General features: G+C 44.2%; 1 protein-coding gene across 1 annotated transcript in view; it reads right to left on the reverse strand.

The window, feature by feature from the left end:
• Nucleotides 1-222: 222 nt before the first annotated feature.
• The window catches only part of DDR2 (discoidin domain receptor tyrosine kinase 2), a 69103-nt gene continuing 49611 nt past the window's right edge, over nt 223-19714 (reverse strand). The window contains exons 10-17 of the mRNA XM_054980212.1: nt 18405-18535; nt 16792-17002; nt 15532-15755; nt 13188-13315; nt 12141-12332; nt 8107-8341; nt 4975-5124; nt 223-1963 (exon numbers count right to left, since the gene is read on the reverse strand). Coding sequence (XP_054836187.1) covers nt 1829-1963; nt 4975-5124; nt 8107-8341; nt 12141-12332; nt 13188-13315; nt 15532-15755; nt 16792-17002; nt 18405-18535 — 1406 coding nt within the window. The 3' untranslated portion in view covers nt 223-1828. The remainder of the gene's footprint in view (nt 1964-4974; nt 5125-8106; nt 8342-12140; nt 12333-13187; nt 13316-15531; nt 15756-16791; nt 17003-18404; nt 18536-19714) is intronic.

Below are 19714 nucleotides of genomic sequence, written 5' to 3' on the forward strand. Positions count from 1 at the left end.
GTCCATCAGTGGCTATTAGCCACAAGGTATAGATGGAATTCTCTGTCTAGGGCAGTGATGCTCTGTATTCTTGGTGTTGGGGGGGGGCAATCAGTGGGAGAGCTTCTAGTGGCCCTTCCCCACTGGCAGACCTCCTGAGGACACCTGGTTTTTGGCCACTGTGTGACACAGAGTGTTGGACTGGATGGGCCATTGGCCTGATCCAACATGGCTTCTCTTATGTTCTTAGGTGGTCACATGATCCAAGGAGCCAATAAGGTCCCACCTGGCCCTCTAACACTTGTGGCCCAGCTTTCCAGTCTCAGTACAGACTGATGTACAAAATGAAACAGGATGGGGGCAGCTGCATGCTGCTCCTGTGTCTGCCCTATTCACATATGAAGTAGCAAGTCAAGTTTGGAGAGAGGGGTTCAGCTTCCCTTCAGCCATGCACTCTCTCACCTCTCACTACGTGAACGCAGGCATGTGTACAAACAAACATGGCTGCCCCACCACATCTAATTTGGCCTGGCTTGGAGTACTTCCAGCCTACCTGCTGGCTTTCCAGCTTGGCAGCCTGCCTGGTTGATACCTAATTTCCTTCAGAGTGCTAGTCCCAAAAAGTTCTCTTTCACAAGTCCCCATGAAATGAACAGGAGCCACACTGTCAAATTCCGTCTACCACTCTCTCCCCCTTTAAAGACCCTCAAAATTGTCTGCCTAAGGCAGCACACCTCACCTTCCCTCACAGTAGGGTCACTTCAGACACCATAAGAGCCTGTGCTTTGCAAAACCAACCACGCTCCTCATGCTATACCTCAACAGTTCATAAGCCAAGAGGCTGTGGGAAAACAACAATAGGAAGATGTCTGAAGTCCCCTATTACAAGAAAACCTCACTTTCTGAAATCCCAGTTTCTACTTCCAAAAGACATTCACAGACAAATATCCTACAGCAGTATTTTGATCTAGCAGCTTCAAACTAACATTCACTCTCTCTGTTTAATTGTGGGTCAATTCACACCTCACACAAAGACCACATGGTGGACATGCAGTCTATCAACACATGCCTGGAGTTCCATAAACATACTTCCCAGGTGCACAGGGGCCCAATTCAAATAGGGATTACAACGCATAGGGCGAAGGAGCTTAGGTCTTCCCTTCCGCACTTTGGGAAGAGACCTGAAGGATTGGGTGGGGAGAGCACCTAGTAGAGGAACTCCAGATCCAGGACACATGAGACACAACAGTCTGATATTTCATGTAGTACAAAACACAAACGGGGCCATACATACTCAGAACTAAAAAGATTTTAAAGATATATACTCAGAACTAAAAAGGACAAGAATCTTTGGGGGGGGGTTGTTAAAGCTGAAATTCTACAGAAGCCAAATCCTCCCATTCTGTGCTTTTTCATTTTTGTGTTCCTGAGGGCTCATACCACACATATAGCCTTGAACATAAAATACTAGCCAGGTGCTTCGGCACTCTCCTATTCTGTATGCCTCTTGCCAATTTCATCTTCAGGATACATCTAAAAAAAATCTCATAAAAAAAGTATACCTCATTATTTCTTCCTCCTTTTGCAGAAAAAAATGCATTCATAAACCAAAAGCTATAACATGTACAAGATAAATAAACATTTGTTTCAAACTTTGCCAGTCTAAAGCACAGCACCTTGAATAAGGTTGCGCGGCAGACCTGGTCAGAGTCCACTTTCTTTCCCGTGGTGGCTGATCAAAGTTCCAGCTCCGCTACTCAAAGCAATGAAAAGTCCAGGTGATGTTGCTTCAGCTTGAGGTGTGGGGTTTCTTTGAGAGATGGTCCTGCGTAGGAATGAAACGCACTGACTATGAAGTGGTTGCTTCTTGGAGGAGGTGATGGATTTCTTGGAACGAAGGCCGGTCTTTGGTGTCTCGTCTCCAGCAGGTGAGCATGAGCTTATACACGGGATCCGGGCAGAATGCAGGCTGGGGGAGGTATGTCTGGAACAAGAGTGTGTGGGGGGGGGGGGCGGGAGTAGACATTGAAAAAAGAAAGACCAATTCCATTTCCAAAGATACCAGAAGCAGAAGGCAGACATGATATTAATGTGCCTTGAGGTCATTTCGTGCATTTATTAATGATTATTTATCACACTTGTACCTCACTCTTCATCCAAAGAGTTCGGGGCAGGATATGTTTTTATTCTTACAACAATCCTCTAAAGTAGCTTAGGATGCTGGAACAGAGTGATTTATTTGGAGGGGATTTGAACCCTAGCACCTGCCTAGGCGCCTCCTGGCACCTACTTCCTAGACTCCCTAGACTCTATATTCGAGGAATATAGGGCTTCTCAGGTAGCCAGCCCTATTGGGAATTAGAGTTATCAGCAACCAATTGTTTCCCCTGGATATGAGCCAATTGCGGTCGTGTAAACAAGTTACCTTTTGTTTAGTGCATGCAAATGAAGGATCCTAGTGCCTATGTTCTTATTGGGGAGTTACTGAAATGGGGTGGAGTTGGAGGTGTATAAATCTGGCTCCCTCGGGAGCCACGTTGTTCTTTTTCTGCAATAAAGTTATTATCATGAGCTGAAGTCATTGTCTGGCTGACATCACTTGAGCACTAGGCTCAATATTTAATAGATATTATCTCCTTGTCTGCAGGGATTACTCTTTCAGAAGCAGCTGCCTTCATCCTAAGAATTAGCTTGTTGTATAACCGCCAATATTTTGTGATTGGTCCCCGCCAGGGTTGCCAGCCCACTGCTGGAGGCAGAGAAACCCCGGCCCCCAGCTCCTGTTTCCCACTGCTGCTTGGAGTGGCAGTGGGAGAATTTTTTTTAATGGCCAACTGCATGATGTCACTTCCAGAACAACTCAGAAGTGATGCCAGTCTTTCCTAGGAGTTGCCAGAAACTGTTTTCTAGTGATTCCTAGAGATGTGTGATATCACTTCTGGGTTTTCCCTGGAAGTGATGTCACACCGTCACCAATGCCCGCCCACCCCATGTCCCCACCAGCCGGTCTCCCATTGGTTGCTGGCTTTGCTTGGAGGACCCTAGGAGGGGGACTCCTGTAGTTGTCCTACTTACTTGTCACCAGGCAAGTTGTCCTACTTACTTGTCACCCAAGCAGTGAATCAGGACAGGAGAATAAAAAGGTTGCTGCTCTCTCTTCCAGGCAATCAAAGAATACTAGCAATAGCTCTGACAGAGGTTAGTAGGGTAGTGGGGAAGCATAGAAGTAGGGAACTTGAGAGGCACAAGGACACTTGAATCCCCATCCCATTAAGAAATGGCAGTGTGTATCTGCAAAAAAGCATCTATGGAGGGATGCTGGACAGCTGTCTCAATCACCAGTTCTCCAAGAACTAATTAATATTATTCTTTTGGGTATCTTATAAAGAAACTCCCATTCATAAGTTTTAAGAACAAATTACATTAACGCTTAGGATTTGTATCGTGCATTTCAAGTGTTCACACCACTCTGCCTACATTATCTGAAAATATTCCCAATGACAATCTTGTTTAGGTGATGATCACTATTATCATTCCCATATTGCAGATGTGGATGATATGAAAAAGGATTCTTAAAATCTGAACTAAGTGGTATGAAGGATGAATGGCTTCTGCGGAAAAACAGCAGTCCCGTCTCCCCCATGTGTGTGGTGTTATCACTGCATTTTAAATTTCTCCCCCTCCATTCTGCTTGATTAGCTTGTAGGGGCAGGAAAACTTGGATCGTAATGACTTCACCTCACACATTTTGTGGGAATGAAGAGGACCAGGCTCAGGACTGCAGTTTTGGGCAGCAGACATATATCCTCTGCAATGCTTAGCCAAACTGAAGTGCAGCTCAGGGCTGTTGTTCAACCTGTTCATGTCAATTTGTTCCATTAACCAACAATTCTTAAAGCAAGAAGAAAACCCTTCTTCCTATGTAACGAGAATCTTTGCATCTTTTGGGTCACTGTATTGCAATTTGTTTTATTCCCTGCAGAGAATAATTGGTCACTGTGATGGACCTGGTTTCACTTCGCTAAGTTTTGAACAGCCTGAAATCCCTGGCCCCCATTATAAAAAGGAAAAACATTTTGGGAGCCAAAGCTTGCAAAACAGGCCAACTCAAATGGAAAACACATGCGGAGGATTTTTCTTTGTTCAGTTCTGCTTGACCCACTCAGGGAGTGCCCCCATCACACCTTTCCCGAGACTGGGCCCTCCTAGAAAGTGCATGTGGGTTTCATCTCTCTGGGCCAAGCTACAAAGTGACGAATGACCCTTGAACGGCAAGTCCCGTGTATTCCTCCCTGTTCACTTGCGCTCCACTTGTGCTCTGTGTAGTGATCAAGTGGAGCGCAAGTGGAGCGCAAGTGAACAGGGAGGAATACACGGGAGTCTGTTCACTTGCCGTTCAAGTGTCATTCATCACTTGTAGCTTGGCTCTCTGCCTGCCATTGCAAATCTCTTAGTCTACAGTGTCATCCTAATCAGAGTTATACCCTGACTTCAATGGAAGTATGTTTCTGCTTAGAATGGTACTGTAAGAGGGTGATAAGTTCATTAACAGGCAGAAATGGTGGCCATTTATGCCAGGCCAGCTCTGGTGCAGAAAGCTATAGTGTTGTTACTTAGGTAGGACTGTTTATTTTTAAGAAAGAGGTGGGATCAGTAACTCTCATTCTCTCTTTCTGTGCTCGTTTTACCTGATGGCTGCATAGGATGCAGGTGAAATTCTCCAGGGCCTGGAGAATCTAAACATTATGCACTTTTTGACCTATCCAAAATACAGGTCATTTCATTCATTCCTGGTACCACTGCCCCACTGCACAGTGAAAAAAGGCACCCAGAAAAATATCTGTATGCTGTTTAATAATTATACATTATATTAAAAGTCTGTGAAGGTAGTTTTTGCAGATGCTGGAGGTGGGTTTGTACCAGAGGACCATTTAGGGGCCTTTCCTTTTTTCTGTTATAAAACAACACCTGTTGCTTTAATTAAAGTTTCCATACCTGCCGTCCCTGATCCCTGAAGAACTCGCCGGTGTTCTCAATGACTTGTTCATCAGAAAGCTGGGAATAGGGCTGCTCACGGCAAAACGTGAAGGTCTCCCAGAGCGTCACACCAAATGCCCACACATCACTTGCTGTGGTGAATTTCCCCTGGATGGAGAGGGAAAGTGCAATTCAGAATTATGCAGGTATCACCATCGAAGGAAGGAAGGAAAGAAGAAAGGACTGAGAAGTTGGTAGCTTTTCTAATTCTGTGTATCATCAAAAACTAGGAATTCTTCTAAACTGTTTAATTTGTATGTGGATTTAATTATCAATTTAAATGTATGCATCAACTAAGATTTGTTTAGTTGGTAGAGAACAAATTCAAAGTGTTTAAGGAATGGGCAAGGTTGGAATCTTTCTCTCCCAAGGGCCTAACTACATGTTATGTTTCCCCCAGGGGTGTCTCAGGGTTTGATGGAGAGGCATTTTCTGAAGTTCCAAGCTTCTCACATTCATATAGCTTTGTGGTGATGCCACTCACCCAGGGATTTGACCCTTCTTCTGCCTGACACAGTGACAAAAGTTGTGAATGAATTCATTCCCAAGGGAGGCAAATACTCCATAGATTGGACAGGAAACACACTATCTTTTACAACTGGGGGAGAGGGTGGCACTCAATGCTCTAGCTTGCCTCCTATAGGAAGAAGTATGTTGAATGGTGGGGCACGGCACATTTGGGGTGGGGCATTGCCCCTGTTTGCACCCCTCCCTCCCCATGGCTATAGCCCTGGTACTGATGAGCTACACATTATGTTTCCACAGAGAGGTAAATAGCACTCCTTGGGCCCATTTTAAATTGGAAAAATGGCATGAAGAGGTGAAAGTCAAAGCCCTCCTCTTTCTGCATGCCGTGACTCTGATCCAGATTGGGCCTCGTATGCCTGGGAAGCGCAGAACTTCACAACACACCTCCCCTTTGAACCTTGGGACCTCTTTGGGTAAAATGTAGTGTACATTCGGATGCATGAGAGAAATGGGAATAAGCCATGGTACTTTAAACAGATGTAGAACTAGGGACCAGTGGTAGTTTCTGTGTAAGTTAACAATCGGGCCGCACTAACTAGGCTCCCATTTCAACTTGCAGATCAAAAGTAGTGTGTTTGGGGGGTCCTCAAAAAAACCCACCCTGAACTGCTAGAACATTCGCCCTTTTTCAATCCTGCTTCCTGCTGTGGCTGCCCCTATCTGTAGCTGCTTTGCAGTCATTTTTTTTCCGCTCCAGTGCTGCAAATATAAGGATGTTATCTATTTGGTGAAACAGACCATTTTTTGCATTAATAATTCTAGAAGGGTGGCTGTTGCACCAAAAATAAACAAGAGCCTTTTGGCACGCTAAAGATTAACAAAACGTTACTTTCACATAAGATTTCATGGACTGAAGCCCACTTCTTCAAACACAGGGCTGGAATTCCAAGAACACTCTCCTGGGAGCAAGCCTCGCTGACTAAAATGGTACTTACATCTGTGTTGGCCTGCTTAGGATTGCTGCCTATGAGTGGATTCTCATTATACCCTGGGCTCATTTTGAGGGAGAATGAATAGGAACACAGTTCCGGCAGTTCCCCAAAGAGGTCACATGTCAGGTGGCCCCACCTACCTGACTCTCAGTCATTTGGGCCCGTTTCGGCCTGGATTGGGGCCGAAATGGCCTGGATCGGACCTTTGACAGGTGGTGGATCACTCTCCCACTCAGCAGTGGCCCGATCCTGACCATTTTGGGCCCCTTTTCAGCCATTTTCAGCCCCTTTTTGCCATTTTGGGCCCAATTTCGGCCCTGAATGGCCAGGATTGGGTCCAAAACAGCCAGGATAGGTGATGTCAGGGGTCTGGCATGTGCAAATCAGTCATGCTAATGACACACTTCTGGTGATGTCAATGGGCGTGGCATATGCTAATGAGTTGTGCTAATGAGTTCCTCCAGCTCTTTTTCTACGAAATGACCCCTGGTTTCAGCATTTCTTCAACTCTGGTTTCTTACTAATGCTATGTCTTTGTAAAATTGTGTTTATTTACCCTATGGTATTGTTCATGGAAATGTCCTTGAAATTGACTGTACTAATCTCAGTGTAATCTGCCTTGAGTCTCAGTGAGAAAGGCAGATTACAAATGACATAAATAAATAAATAATAATACAAATATTTTATGTAAGAAGTGCAGAAAGAAAAAAAAGCAGCAGAATCAAAGGGCCATGAAATGCAACACACACACAGGGTGAGCTGTAATTATGTAAAAAAAATGGATCATTGGGATTAAAGCGGTCTTGAATATTTTCTTGCATAGAAATGGGAACGACAAAGGATAAGTTTACTGAACGCACTTAGGGTCAATTTACACATTACAAAGTCAATGTGGCTGCCATGAAGACTTTGTATCAGGGCTTTTTTTCAGCTGGAACTCGGTGGAACGGAGTTCCGGAACCTCTTGAAATTGGTCACATGGCTGGTGGCCCTGCCCCCTGAGCTCCAGACAGAGGGGAGTTTAGATTGCCCTCTGCGCCGCCGAGTGGTGCGGAGGGCAATCTAAACTCCCTTCTGTCTGGAGCTCAGGGGATGGGGCCACCAGCCATGTGACCAATTTCTCCGAGGGTAACCCACTGAGTTCCACCACCTGTTTTCCCAGAAAAAAAGCCCTGCTTTGTATCATGTAATGGGATTTCTGTCTCTCCTAGATGCATGGGGTCCAGTTCTAATTGTAACCACGGCATGTTTGGGTTTCAGCTCACCACCACCACCCTTTTTTCATGTTTTGAAATTGTACCAGTGAGCTATTGTTTTCTCTACTGGGAAAATTTTGCAACTTACATGGCAACCTGTAATCTTCATTGGAAACACCAGCTCTGAAGGGCAGTTTCAAAAGGTGAAAATGGCATAGCAGGGAAAGACTGAAATCCCTCCTCCATGCACACTGGGGTCATATAAGCAGACTTGGACTTGTGTGCATCTGGGAAGTACATAACTCTCACTGCACATCTGCTAAAAAGTCATCAAGGAATTTTATAATGTGTGAATTGGCCCTCATTATTGAGACAGAAGAATATGTTTTGCCTTAAACACTCCTAGTGAGAAGCATAGGGTGCAAGAAGGTTACCAAAAGGATGCTTTCCCACGACATCCAACGGATGGGGAGCACCGCTCGGCCCTGGATCCTATAGTAGTCTCCACTGTAGAGGTTCCGGCTCATTCCAAAGTCCGCTATCTTGATGGTGTAATTCTTCCCCACTAGACAGTTGCGTGTGGCCAGGTCTCGGTGGACAAAATTCAAGGAGGACAGATACTTCATGCCAGAAGCAATCTGTGTAGCCATGAATTTCAGGTCAGCATAGCTGCAGGAGAAAAGACGAGCCAGAGGACGGGTAAGGCCACTGGCAGGTAGCCAGCAGATTGTCAGACGGCAGAGGAAAGCATGCCCATTTCAGGCAAGGCAGCATGTAACAAACTCACAGAAGAACAGAACAATTCAGCAGGAAGAGTAAGAACAACGTGGCCCTAATTTTGCAAACTAATCTGTAGGGAAATTAATGGGAGGTGTGCAGGTGGGGTGGGGGGATGAACTGATGAATAATCCTGCCCAGGGCCGTTTCCACATGGCTTACCTGAAGCCGCGCCATGCCGCAACGTTGCGGATCATGCTGGGGAAAACGCGAAATATCGCGTTTTCCCCGGCACGATCCACAACATTGCAGCATGGCGCGGCTTCAGGTAAGCCATGTGGAAACGGCCCTGGAGAAGACCAAATGACCGTTTGCTAACTTTTATCTCTGTGATTCTAAGTCCCTTAAAGGGTCTATTTTCCACCCTTTCCTAAAACCCTCTACAGTCTTACTCTGTATTTTGATCTTGTTTCCTAATACCTCAGACTTTTGCTCTTCTAACTCACTTTATTTATTTACAAAATGTTCCTGTGCTTCTCCAAAGACCTGTAAGAGGTAGTTCAGAAAGACAGTTTCCACACAGGTTATTTGGACAGGATTGAATGCTGTATTGAGAATTGGGGGGTTTGCCCCATTTCACCACAGCACTGTGGTACATTCATACACTTCCCAGTGTTTCTCCAACTTTCCTCTGATTTTGTCCAAATCTGCTTTGCTGTGAAGTTTTGGGAAAGATTTCAGCGTAGCCAGGATGGCTGCAGTGCAGGTGGGAAAATTCAGATTTTCCTAGTCCCATAGCCCAGGTGAGTCTGATCTTGTCAGATCTCAGAAGGTAAGCAGGGTCGGCCCTGGTTAGTAATTGGATGGGAAACCTCCAATGAAGACTAGGGTTGCAGAGGCAGGCAACGGCAAACCATCTCTGGCCATTTCCTCCTCCTAACACCAGGGGGCTCTTTAATTTTTTTAATTAGCAATTGAATATTAGAAACAAGCCATGCAAACAAGCCAGAAGCGTAAAAAAGCATCAAATAACATTCAGCAGCTTAAACAATATTAATTGAAAGTGCATAAGATCATTAAAACAGCTGAAAACATAGAATTTTGATACTTCTCTGACAGCCTCCTACTCCCTTAAATGACTCTCCTGATTGTCCTTTGTTATCTTGTTGCCTAGGACTCCTTCACAAAACACTTTTCTGGTGCCTTCTCACTCAATATGCCACAGCTCAATTATTATCTGAAGCTAGGAGGAATGGAGCTAGGAGTTGGGGCTCGCTATTAGCTGGGGGCAAGTTGCCTCCCTCCCCGTTGGATTCTCTTCACTTGTCCTCAGGCCCTATGAGAGGAGGGGGGCAGTAGGTGCATCGCACCAGGTCCCATGGGCTCAGAGGGGGCCCAAGAGTTTCCTGCAGTCCCCTAAAATGTTTGCCTATGAGGACCTGCATTACTATCTTATGTTGTTGGCCTACATAGCATAGTTTTATCCTTTACATTGTTGTTACATTGCATTCTCAAGATCTTCCACTAGGGGCAGCATGTGCCAGTTAGAAGATCACGTGACTCTCCCCTCTCCAGCAGGCGGACAAAATGTTTAGGCTGGTGGCCACTGTTGCAGTGGGAGGGTTGGTGTGTTAGTACATTCTAAATCCATCTATAAAGAGCAACTTTTGATAGATAAGTTGAAGGTATGTTCTAATCCTTTTCCTTAATTACTGTAGTGACATTAGTGCTAGGCTGCATTTTCATTGATTTATTCATTTTAAAACTTTGTAAGTTTGGGCTCAGTATTTTTTGAAGCAACATGGCAATGATCAGAGCTGATTAGGAATTTAATTTCCCCTTTTTAGATATAAAATAAGAAATTATAAATCATCCATTGAAAATGTATTCTCACAAATCAGGAGCTAACAAACGAAAAGGAAGAATGAGAGGAACACGAAAAAAGGGGACAACAAAATCTCCTTCAAGTTGGATTAAGGGCGCCTTTAAAAAATTCTCATTCAGCATACCTATAGAATTAGAACAAGAAAAAACTCTTGAAAACCTCATCCCAAAACAAGGAGCAGTTGATTTGGGTAATAATGTACAGGATTTAAATAAAAGAGCACATGCAGAAAATGACAAGAATGAACTGAAACAAACAGAATTTCAGGTTCAGGTGGAAGTGAGTTTAGAAAATGAGAAGAATACTGTAGGGCCTTGATGTTGGTTGCATCACAACTGAATTTCCTTCTCAAAAAGAAATAGAAAAGTATATTACCAGGTCACATCTCATTGCCTAAAGCAGGGCTTTTTTTCAGCAGGAACGTGGTGGAATGGAGTTCCGGAACCTCTTGAAAATGGTCACATGGCTGGTGACCCCGCCCCCTGATCTCCAGACAGAGGGGAGTTTAGATTGCCCTCCGGCAATCTAAACTCCCCTCTGTCTGGAGATCAGGGGGCGGGGCCACCAGCCATGTGACCATTTTCTCCAAGGGCAACCCACTGAGTTCCACCACCTCTTTTCCTAGAAAAAAAGCCCTGGCCTAAAGCATTCCCAAAAGATTTGCTGGAAATGAATGACACAGATGATTCACCAGAAGAAGCCTACTTCAGAAAGTCTGTGTTTCATGTTTTGGTAGACAGTGTTACAGCAGGATTAACTGTAAGATTCAATGCTGTGAAGCAGTTGGCTGAAAAGTCCAATTTCTTGTGGAAATACCTCACTATGTCTGAAAGTGACTTGAAAGAAAAAGCTTTATTTTTATCAAAACAATATCCTGATGACCTTAATGATAAGGATTTTTTGACAGAAATGCAGCATTTACCTTCAGTACATAAGGCAAATTTTGGAAATGCACAATTAAAACCACTGGATCTGTTGAACATACTAACAGAATACAGACTTGGTGACCTGTTTCCAAATGTTTGTGTCAGCTTATGAATTCTTTTAACAATTCCAGCAACAGTAGCTTCTGCAGAGAGATCATTTAGCAAACTCAAGCTGATTAAGAATTTTTTAAGGTCTACAATGTCTCAAGAACGTCTTGTGGATTTGGCCAGGCTGAGTATTGAATCAAACATTGCCAGAACTATTAATTTTGATGCTGTCATTAGAAATTTTTGACAAAAAAGGCAAGGAATGCTCATTTTTAAGTAAATACAAAGCCTGTTTTTAAAAAACTGCTTAAAACCATTATGGATAAAAAAATAAGATGGCTAATGGGGTAGGAAAGGGGCCCTGATTTTTTTTGCACCACCTCATAAAATTCCTCTCAGAGGCCCTGCTTGTCCTTCACAGGTATTTGTGTGGGATGGGCATTTAAAAAGAGGCCTTGCACCAAAGTAAACCTCAATGTAGGCAGCTTCATGGAGGAATAGTCTTTGATCTGGGTCTAGCTATCAGCTAAGTGCAAGCTCCCTCCCGCCCAACTCTCCCACTAGGATTCTCTTCCTTTGTTCTTCCCAGGTATTTGTGTGGGATGGGCATTCAGAGAGATGCCTTGCATGGAGGTAAACCACACTGTGGGTGGCTTCATGGAAAACTGGTCTTTGATCTGGGTCTTCACAGTCTTTGATCTTGAAGTCTTCAATGTCTTTCTGTGAAGCCTTTAATCGTTTCTGTAAGACTGTGTAACTTACATACACATATGTAGACATGCCCTGAGCTTCGATCTTCATGATGAGAACATGGAACAGATAGTATACCAGGTGCACAGCTACATGCAGAAGGCAACGTATAGCACAGCACCGACAGAAATGTATTGGCTACCTGACTGAAGAAGTGGCACTCTCTGGTAAGCCCTGGGGCTCCTGGCGAGACAAGAACTGATTGAGGTCTCCGTTCTCCATGTACTCTGTGATCATGCAGAGAGGATCATCAGTGATGCACACAGCCAACAGCCGGATGATGTTGGGGTCCTTCAGCCTGGACATGATTTTAATCTCCTTGAGAAAATCATTCCTTGTGGAATCAAAGAAGGTGGTATTAGTGGTGCCATACTACTACTAGGAAGTATTAAGAGAAGTCACTCTTTCTCAACCTCAGCTTTCTCAACAAATTCACGATACAGAGATAATAACAGCTCCCTACCTTACAGGATTATCATAAGAACTGGAACAGAATAATGTACATGAAGCACTATATAAGTAATCGGCAATGTTACTACTAAAGTTCCTTGAAATCAGGAGTTGTCTTTAAGCTTGACAGGCAGCCCTGACAATGGGACACCACATTTGTTCTGACCTCTGCTCAGGGCTACAAGATATTTTGGTATCTAAAGAAGAAAATCTAAATGGCATTTCTGGCCTGTACTCCATACATATATTATCTATTTAGAAAATTTCTATGGCATCTTTCCAGAGAACTTGCTGGAGGCAGCTTACAAAGTAAAACATAAATCATAAAGTTGTTAACAAGTAAAAACCCAGAAAGAGAATAAAAACAGCATAAAACAGCTCTATAAAGAGTCTCATATCGCAGTGCTCATGCTGGAAGCAGAAGGTTAAAACAGTTTTAAAAGTTGGGGGTTCGTGTTGTGGATAAAAGAACCTGCCGTGACTGTTCTTAAGAATGCTACATGTGTGGCGTGTCAGGAGCCTGTGAGGCACAGTGGTTAGAGTGTCAAACTAGGATCTGTGAAGTCAGGTTAAAACCCCCAACTCACTGGGGGCCAATTACTCTCTCCCAGTCTCACCCACCTCACAGTCCTCTTGTAAGAATGGAAAAATGGAAAAGAGAATGATGTATGCCACCCTGAGTTCTTTGGAGGATTGGTATGTAAAAAGCTACTAAATTAATTAAATATGTCCCAAGCACCTGGCATTCTTGTTGGCATCAGCTCGCAGCATTTTCACAGCCACGAGGACAGACTGGCCGACACTGCCATCCAGAACAAAATCCTTGTCCGCAAACTTCTCCATCCCTTCTACTTCACACAGGTGGACCTAGGGGGAAATTGGGACAAGCAACATTAGATTGACCATGAAAAGAGTCTTATCCCCCTTTCTCCCCCACTTTCATCTCTGTTTGGAAAATGCATTTTATGAGCAGCCAGTTTCAGGGTCAGGGTTGCTTGAGAATTTTTGCACAGACGAATACTTGGATTTCCTGACTGTCTGTTATCACTCTGCTAGAATCCCTTTATTAATGAAGGGAAGTTTCCCAGACACAACAACATTACTTCCATTAGTATGAAAAAGAGAAACATCATGGCTGCTAAGTCAACTAGAACAGCAAGCCCAAGGCCTAGATCCCCCGGATAAATGTATTTGTAGTTTGTGTGGTATTTAAAAAAATTCAGTATTCACTGGGGGTTTTTCCAATAGTGTAGCCTGTTATGGGTATGGGTTTAATACCAGAATGTTAACACTTCTGCAGAAGAAGCTGTCTCTAACCTTGGAATGTTAATACTCCAGTCCCAACAAACGTTTTTGAAAGCAACGTGCACCAGCTGGTGAGAAGGAAAAGAAAAGAAATTTGGAGCTAATTTTACACACTGTTTGATTTGGGGAAGGAGGAGACATAGGGGGAGAACCTTTGGCTGGGGGTGAAGCATCTTGGGGTGCTGGGGCTCTCCTTGGGAATATGGGCTTGGATCCCATATTCAGACCATATAAAGTCCTATGACTCCCTTTTCTTGTTGTTCCTGAGTTTCCCTGTCCTTAGGGTTGGGAAATTCCTGGAGATCTGAGGGGTGAAACCTGGCGAAACCTGGAGAAAGTGGGGTTTGGGGAAGGAAAAGACTTTGGCATGGTATAATTCTATACAGTCCACCCCCACCCCCCCAAAGTAGCCATTTTCTCCAGGTGAATTGATCTCTGTGGCCTGGAGACCAGTTGTAATCCCGGGAGATCTCCAGCCACTACCCGGAGGCTGGCAACCCTACCTGTCCTTCAAGAGCAGCATTTTAACTTTAACTTTAACTTTAATTGAATTTTTATACCGCCCATCTCCCGAAGGACTCAGGGCGGTGTACAGCAAAAATAAAACATACAAATATAAAACAATAAGAATATAAAATATAAACATATTGAATAATTTAACTCAGAACAGGACAACTCAATTAAAACACATTTAGGCCAGCCCCGCTTGTTGGAATAATAACGTCTTGGCGAAAGGTGTGTAGGTCAGGGACCATACGTATCTCCGGGGGCAATTCATTCCAGAGGGCAGGCGCCCTGACAGAGAAGGCTCTCCCCCTGGGGGTCACCAGCCGACATTGTTTGACCGACGGCACCCTGAGTAGGCCCTCTCTGTGGGAGCGTACCGGCCTGTGGGAGGCTATTGTAGCAGCAGGCGGTCTCGTAAATACCTAGGCCCTAAGCCATGGAACACTCTAAAGATGGTAACCAGCACCTTGAAGTGATTTTGGGGATCACTTTGGGCTTCAGTATGGGAGGGGGAGGCTAGAAAGTCCCATTCAGCTGATGAAGATTCCCTTCCACAGGATTCCATTTTCCACAGGATCCCAGCCATGATTTGCTGGATTTACTGCCTGTTGTAGGAGTCCCTGTTTGCTTCCAATATGCCTGATTTGTACACTTGCAACTAAATATTACAAAGGCATTTTCATACAGGTTATGTGCCCACAGTTCAATGCAGTGTTTCTTTCTTCCTGCTTCCCCACAGCATAGTGGTGTGTTTGTACACCCCCCAGGGTTTCCTCTGTTTTTCTCCTACTTTTCTTGAACCCACTTTGCTGCAAAGTTTTGGGAAAGATCACAGTAAAGCCTGGATGGCTGCTGTGTGGGTGAAAAAGTTCTGATCTTCCCGCCCATAATACAGCCATTTCCCCTGATACTGTCTATGCATCAGCTAATTCCTCCCCCCCACTGCTGGAGGGGAGGGGCTGTCTGTTTTTTAAAATCATAATTTCATATTGTTATGTCAATATACCATTATAACAATATGTGTAACAGATTCTGTGAATTCCTAGCTTTTTTTTTTTTAAAAAAAAAAGTATTTTGCCCCTTCCATTGTGGAGATATAAAGGGAAAGGCAACTGAAGGCGCTAGAGACTTGCTTTTTAAAAATAAAAACTGGGAATCCACAGAACCTGTTCCACTTATTGTTATAATGGTATATTGACATAACAATATGAAATTACGATTTTTTAAAATATAGATATATTTGCAAAAATGAGTGAGCAATGAGCACTTACCTCTCCAAACTGGCCTTCTCCCAGCTTCTCTTTGAAAGTCAGCAGTTTCCTAGGAAATTCAGCCATAGCCACATCTTTGCCAGAAAGCAAGTCCATAGTGAGAGCAGGGACAGAATAGGTGTTGCTGCCAGTGACCCCTTGCAGGTTGACAATGTCTGCCTCTGCATAGTGAGGAACCCCTTCAGCTCCACCTGGCTGGGCAGGCTTGGTTGCCCCACTGCAACCTGGGAAGAGGAAACAAGGAAGAAGAGGACCTCAATACAGCATCTTGGGAGAGCTGCTGCCTAGAGGCGGTAGGGAGAAAGGGAAACTGCAAAAAGGACCACAGTAGGGAAGTGCCAGCATTAGCCAAAGCCGCTGTTGGCTAGTATTTAGTGTAAATAATAGACAGGGTTGGGTACACTTTGCGTTCAACACACACACAAAATATTTTCAGCCCATAAAAGCTGGATTCTGTGACATATGAATTATCCAAAGTATATCCTGCATCATTTATTCATGCATCATTTATTCTGCTTCTTCTGCTTATGAGGAGTTTCATGAAGCTAATTTGTGTGGGGGGGAGAGGTGCTCCTGAGCAGTGGCAGCCCATCATGGGCATTTTTTTCTGTTGAAAATCGTGCAGGAAGGGAAGTCTGTGTTGGAATAGGCGACTCAGCCTGCCTTTGGACACTGGGGGGGGGGGGGGGTGCTGCATGTCTCTTTGAATGTAATGTATAAGTCTAGCAATCTGCCACTCTCTTGTCTTAGGTGGGAACGCCTACTGACTCCTCCTCTCTTGCCTCTTTGCCTCTTGGGAAATTTCACTCCTTCCCTTCATGCAAAGAGAAAAGATGTGAAGCCACCATGCTCCTTATGGAGCCCTTCTTTTTGTCCACAGACCCACTTCCAGCCTCGCTGCCTAGTTTCAGGCCATGGCATTAGACTAGGGAATGTAACTCTTTAGATTAGGATCTTTCCCTTCTTATTACCAGAAAATATTGCTATGGAAGAAATCTGCTACAATAAACTGTAAGGTCTATCTTTCTATGAATTTTGTCTGAGGATTAATTAATGCAAGTTTGTAAGGGTTTAAACGCTTCTGACTAAATTACTCTGCTATGTTACTCTGCTAAGTTACTAAACTAAACCAAACTAATATATAAATATATAACCCCAACAGTCTGGAGGGCTGAAGCCCCTCCTGGTGCTGCTCTGGACTCTGGAGCAGATTTGCCCCTGACTCACACTGTTATCTTCCCAAATATTGGCTGTTCTGACCTGCCTCATCTTCCCCTGGGGTGAATTCAGGCAGCTTGCGGATCAGCCGAGAGGGTTCCTGGTAGTCTGGGCCCAAGGGGAATATGCGGTCGTATGTGGAGTTGGATTCTCGCTCACTTGAAGAGGTGGAGCGGTTGTGGTTGAACACGCTGAACTCACTGGGCAGAGAGAGGCTGACAGTCATTTCGTCATCCAGCATCCGGCGAGAAGCCTGTGAGACAGAAAGGCACAGAGACTTTTTTTTCCTCTTGGCTACATATTAGTGTTTCCTATGGAGCAAAGAGCAGCTCCTCAGAGCCATTTCAGATAAGGAAAACAGTGCAGAGGGAAGGCATAGAGGGAATCCCAATTTACCTCACAAAGGTCTTCTGAGGATAACCTCAGATAACATGAAAACCCACCCTGAGATCCTTAGGGAAAGGGGCCCATTAAAATCTACAATAAATAAAATCTCCAGTCAATCAATTTTGGCTGACATAAAAGCATTCAAGCTTTTAAATTGCACAGAAAATTTCATCAGACAAGTCTATGAACTTGCATGCTCTTATACTAAAAGGTGCTGAACCTGTGAAAGACACAAAAAAGGAAGGGGGAAGGCTGACCCGGTTGTACAACAGAACGCAAGATATGTATTTAGATATTTATACCCTGCTTTCCTCCTCAGTAGGCACCCAGAGCAGCTTTTAACATTATTCTCACCTACTCCATTTTACCTTCACAAGAACCACCCGGTGATATAGGTTAGGCTGAGAGAGAGCAACAGGCCTTAGGTCACTCACTGAGCTTCCACGGGGATTCGAAGCTGAGTCTCCTAAATCTCTGTCGGACAAACTAACCACTTCACCATGCTGGCTCTAGTTCCATTTAATAACTTGGGCTGCAGCATAACATTCTGTTACATCAAAAGAGCACCAAATGGTGGTGACACGATCATCAATATGCTCATGTTCAAAATCACAGTGCCAATCTTTGTTCCACAGAACATTTCATTCATGCATTATTGTGAGCCTGTGTCAAAACCCCTTCCTGAGTGAAAAATAAAATGTGTCAGACAGATAAGAATCCTTACAAAACATAATGGTGCAGTGGCTAGTGTTCGACTGGGATCTGGGAGACCCAAGTTCAAATCCCTCCTCAGCCATTGAAACTTGCTGGGTGACCTCGAGCCAGTCAGCCTGACCAACCTCAGAGGGTTGTTGCAAGGATAAAATGAAGGGGAGGAGAATTATGTCAGTTGCTTTGGGTGCTCACTGGGAAGAAAGAAGGGATATAAATGAAGTATATAAATAAATAAATATAGCAGACTGAGAAAGCCAGGGACAGGAAACACAAGCCAAATTCTCTCTGTATGCATGCAAAGTGAGGCAGGAAGGTGGCACCCTTGCTCTCTATACTTGTACACAGAACCAGGGGCTTCCAAAGGGCAGCAAAAAAGCACTTCTACAGGGGCTCACAACACAGGAGGTTGTGGGCTGGAGATCAATATATTTGCCAGTTTCAATAAAGGCGGGTTAGTCATGAGCGCCTATCAATTAACAAGCAATTACCTTTGGCAAACATGTTTGTTTTGCTTTGCATTCATAACACAGGTGCAACTTTTGTCATAGCCTTACCTTTTCCAGCATCTTTTGCCAAAATTGCCTCCAGAGGATTATTACAATGATGGCCACCAAGATGAAGATGATGGCCACCAGGCAGCCGATCAAGATGCGGGTGTTGCTGTCATCCACTTTGAGGGTTGGATCTGTTAGCAGTAGAAAGAGCAAAAGATGGCCATGTACCATGCATGACTTTTAGGCGAATTTAGGAAAAGTGCAGGTCTCACTTGGGAGATTCTGGACTTGCACATGTAAACGAATCTCTTAAATCACTGATTCCACCTTTCAGTCCATTTTTAATTTTTCTCCAGACAATCAGTTACAGCACAACAAATGCATATTGGTACACAGCATCCAGCTGTTTTTCCTACTACTGTAGCAGGAATATTGCAGTTTCCCAGCACTCCCTTTACAAAATGTGATCAAAATGAAAAATTGGGTTTCCTCGAGCTGGTGCCACAACTACATTTGTGGACGTTGTATGGACTCAGAAACATGACTGCATGAATTTTATAGGTTGAATAGTACAAGGGCCTATTAGACAGTCTAAAGTAAACAACTCTTCAATTTCAGATAATAAGACAGATATTCAGGACCAGGTCAAACCAGATGGAGTGCAGGGAGTTCCATTTCTAGAGCTCCCAGTGATCAATTGAACTCGAGACCATACAAGTTGGCTAGCAGCAGTTGAGCAGGATCTGGCTGTACTGGTTTTTTCTCTGCTCGCTTGGATGTTCCCAAAGGTGCGAGCCAAAAAGTCACAACCTAGAGCTGGGAGGAAGATCTGCTAGCAGACAGAAAGAGAGAGGGAGAGAAAGCGATTTTTCTATGGTAAGCCACTTTGGACCCCCTTTGGACAGAAAAGAGGGTTATGAATAATTAAATAATTTTTTTAACCTCTTGGATGCACAGTCTACACACATGTGAGAATTGAGTTTAAACAATTACTGGGAGCTCCAGATGCAGAATTGCCAGTTCTAAGATCACTTGTTAGATAGCTCCTGTGAGTCTCTCTACATGATCCACCTGGATCAATACTATGGTAACATCAATCTCTATCCCTATCTCTCTTCTTCACTCTCAAGTATGTACTTCTTATATAAACTCTTTGCCTCTTTAATCAGCACAGCGTAACTTCTCTGCTCTGTTTACACTCTGCTAACAGGGTTTCGGGCCCAGGTACACGTGTGCTGTAATTAGAGAAGCAATTAACTCTGCCAGAGCTCAGATAGCTGCAGGCAAAAGTGTAGCATGGCAGACAATAGAGGAAAGATGGCCAACTCCTGGGAAGCACAGGAGGGGTTCTATGTCAACTGATTGAGTGA

Source organism: Eublepharis macularius, chromosome 5 (genome assembly GCF_028583425.1).
Source record: "Eublepharis macularius isolate TG4126 chromosome 5, MPM_Emac_v1.0, whole genome shotgun sequence".
NCBI lineage: Eukaryota > Metazoa > Chordata > Lepidosauria > Squamata > Eublepharidae > Eublepharis > Eublepharis macularius.